Source organism: Loa loa (genome assembly GCF_000183805.2).
Source record: "Loa loa unplaced genomic scaffold supercont3.1332, whole genome shotgun sequence".
Lineage (NCBI taxonomy): Eukaryota > Metazoa > Nematoda > Chromadorea > Rhabditida > Onchocercidae > Loa > Loa loa.
This window is the reverse complement of record NW_018109512.1, coordinates 1-2194: the sequence shown is the minus strand read 5'-3', so window position 1 is coordinate 2194 and position 2194 is coordinate 1. Positions and strand designations below refer to the sequence as shown.

Sequence of the window (2194 nt, the reverse complement as noted above, 5' to 3'; positions counted from 1 at the left end):
AAAAGCCTGCCCCGGATTTGGGACCGAGATTATAAATGTTAAGAAATAGGAGTGGTTTACATGAAGAATTCAAGTATCGGAAACACACCGGATATGGTACAAGCATTATAACAAGATTAAACAGAATGATTGACATGGGAAATTAAGGGTTTAAACATAAAAATGCAAATTGGTTAGATAAGATAACAACAAAAAAGTGTGGAAACAATTTTAAGGAATGTAAATATGTTAAGAGTGATTCATAGTATCATTAGCATTAATTTACAATGTGAATGAATTTATTTGAGGTTTCGTTTTCACGACATCTACCAAGGATCTTTCGTTGATAATCGCTTCAAGTTCGATGACTAAAAGTTATCAATTCTCCGTTGTTAAGGAGCTTTGTACTTTTATTGTTTGTTACACACGGTATCCCCGTTCGAGTATTGAATCGACAATATACGCTTGGATATTCTTCACATTCCCGAACAGCGTTTGAACTCCGAAGGTTATCCTTCGACTTTCATATTTCCTTATGCCCACCATTCCTGTTAACATTCTCACACTCGGTGATGTATGCTTAAAATTCAATTTGCTTACCACTGATTCTGTAACATAATTACAATCACTTCCTGTATCGCCTTCTATGTTTTTCTTGTTCATCTGGATTGATTAACCTTACTTCTTTACACATCATATACGTATCCCGAATGCTATCATCCGCAACCATGGCCGCCACTGTTTTCGGGCTTATGTTTGCTTCCTCATTGTTTTTGCAATTCTTGCTTTGCTTCTTCATTTGGTCGCGTTTCCTACACAAAGGCTACTGTGGCCAGATCCGCAAAAAAACATTTTATTTTCACTCATGTTTCTTCTTGTGAGTGGTCGTTTTCAAACATTTTATTATGACATAGCTAATAGTTATGTCTTGCAACCTTTACTTATTGTAACATCTCTGCACATCATAATTTATAAGATGGAGTAACATGAACTACAGCGACATTTTGAAGTGAGAAGTAGAATATATATATATATATATATATATTGGACTAATATAACTATCAATATCCAAATTGTTTTTGAAAGTTCCATCACTCACTGTCAAGAAAAATATGTTCTGCTGTTTCCTATATATAATTTATCATTTGAATAAGAACCAAAGCAGTAAAAACATAAAAAAGGTGATAACTCCTAAAACTCGTAAAACTGTTACTTAGTTTACTTAATTAGTATATTTGATATTTCAGTACAACAAAATGAATGATTACAAAAAGAAGTTGAACATTTTCTAATTTTGTAATTAGATGTCCTGGTTGTTCCTCTAGTCAAACCTCTTTTAGCTATGTGTGGCAAATGTTATATTATTCACAAATGACACGATATGTGATGATAACATATTTTGGAGTTTACGTGGTGGAATACATGAATGAGTAACGATCGAAATGTATTAGTGATAGGTGAATTATTTCAGTTATTTAGAAAACATAGATTGTAATTAGTATTTCATGAAATTTCTGATTACTATTAATTGGTTAGGCGTACGAAGACGTTTGAATTCATTTCTTCAACAGTTTTTCCATTTCACTTCTTACAAAAATCTACGATCAAATTATTAAAGATCAAATTGGCTAAGATCCCATTCGCTGAGTAATGTGTCTATATCTGGGCCTAATGCTGCAAAATCGCAGTAATCGAGAATATTAATATCGGGACTGCCGACATCAAAGTTTTCAAGGAGATAGTCATCAGTTGAGTGGTCTTGTTGACCTATTGAACTTTGACCAGCAATGTGATGGTTTTGTGTATCTGCCAATGTATATCCCAGTTGCGGATTTCCTTTCGTTGCGCCTAGAATGAACATTTTTTAGATATCACCTTATTGTGCCAAAGGAAATGATCGTACGGTCGCAGATATTAACATATTTTCACGTGCTTTCTTATCAAGGTAGATAGAACTAATCGTGAAAGCATCAGTGCCATAAAACAAACTTCACATTTAAATTAATTTAGAATACGCTAAACAATTCATTTTTTTTGGTATATATTAGCGACAAAATCTAAGTCTTTGTTACATCTAATGGATGGTCTCATGGATGATTACATCTGATGGAACTAGTATAACGGTAGTAATGGTAGTTGCGAATTTCTTAGTACGGGCAAGAACAGCTTCGATTTTAGATAAATTGCTGCTTTTATTTTCCACTTCACGCAATTG

General features: G+C 33.4%; 1 protein-coding gene across 1 annotated transcript; it reads right to left on the bottom strand.

The window, feature by feature from the left end:
• Window positions 1–1591: 1591 nt before the first annotated feature.
• On the bottom strand, window positions 1592–1827 carry LOAG_14876 (hypothetical protein; the record flags this gene model as incomplete). The annotated part of the gene is made up of 1 exon (XM_003150368.1): window positions 1592–1827. A coding segment is annotated over one exon (236 nt), but the record flags the coding sequence as incomplete, so codon positions are not given.
• Between the last annotated feature and the right edge of the window lie 367 nt (window positions 1828–2194).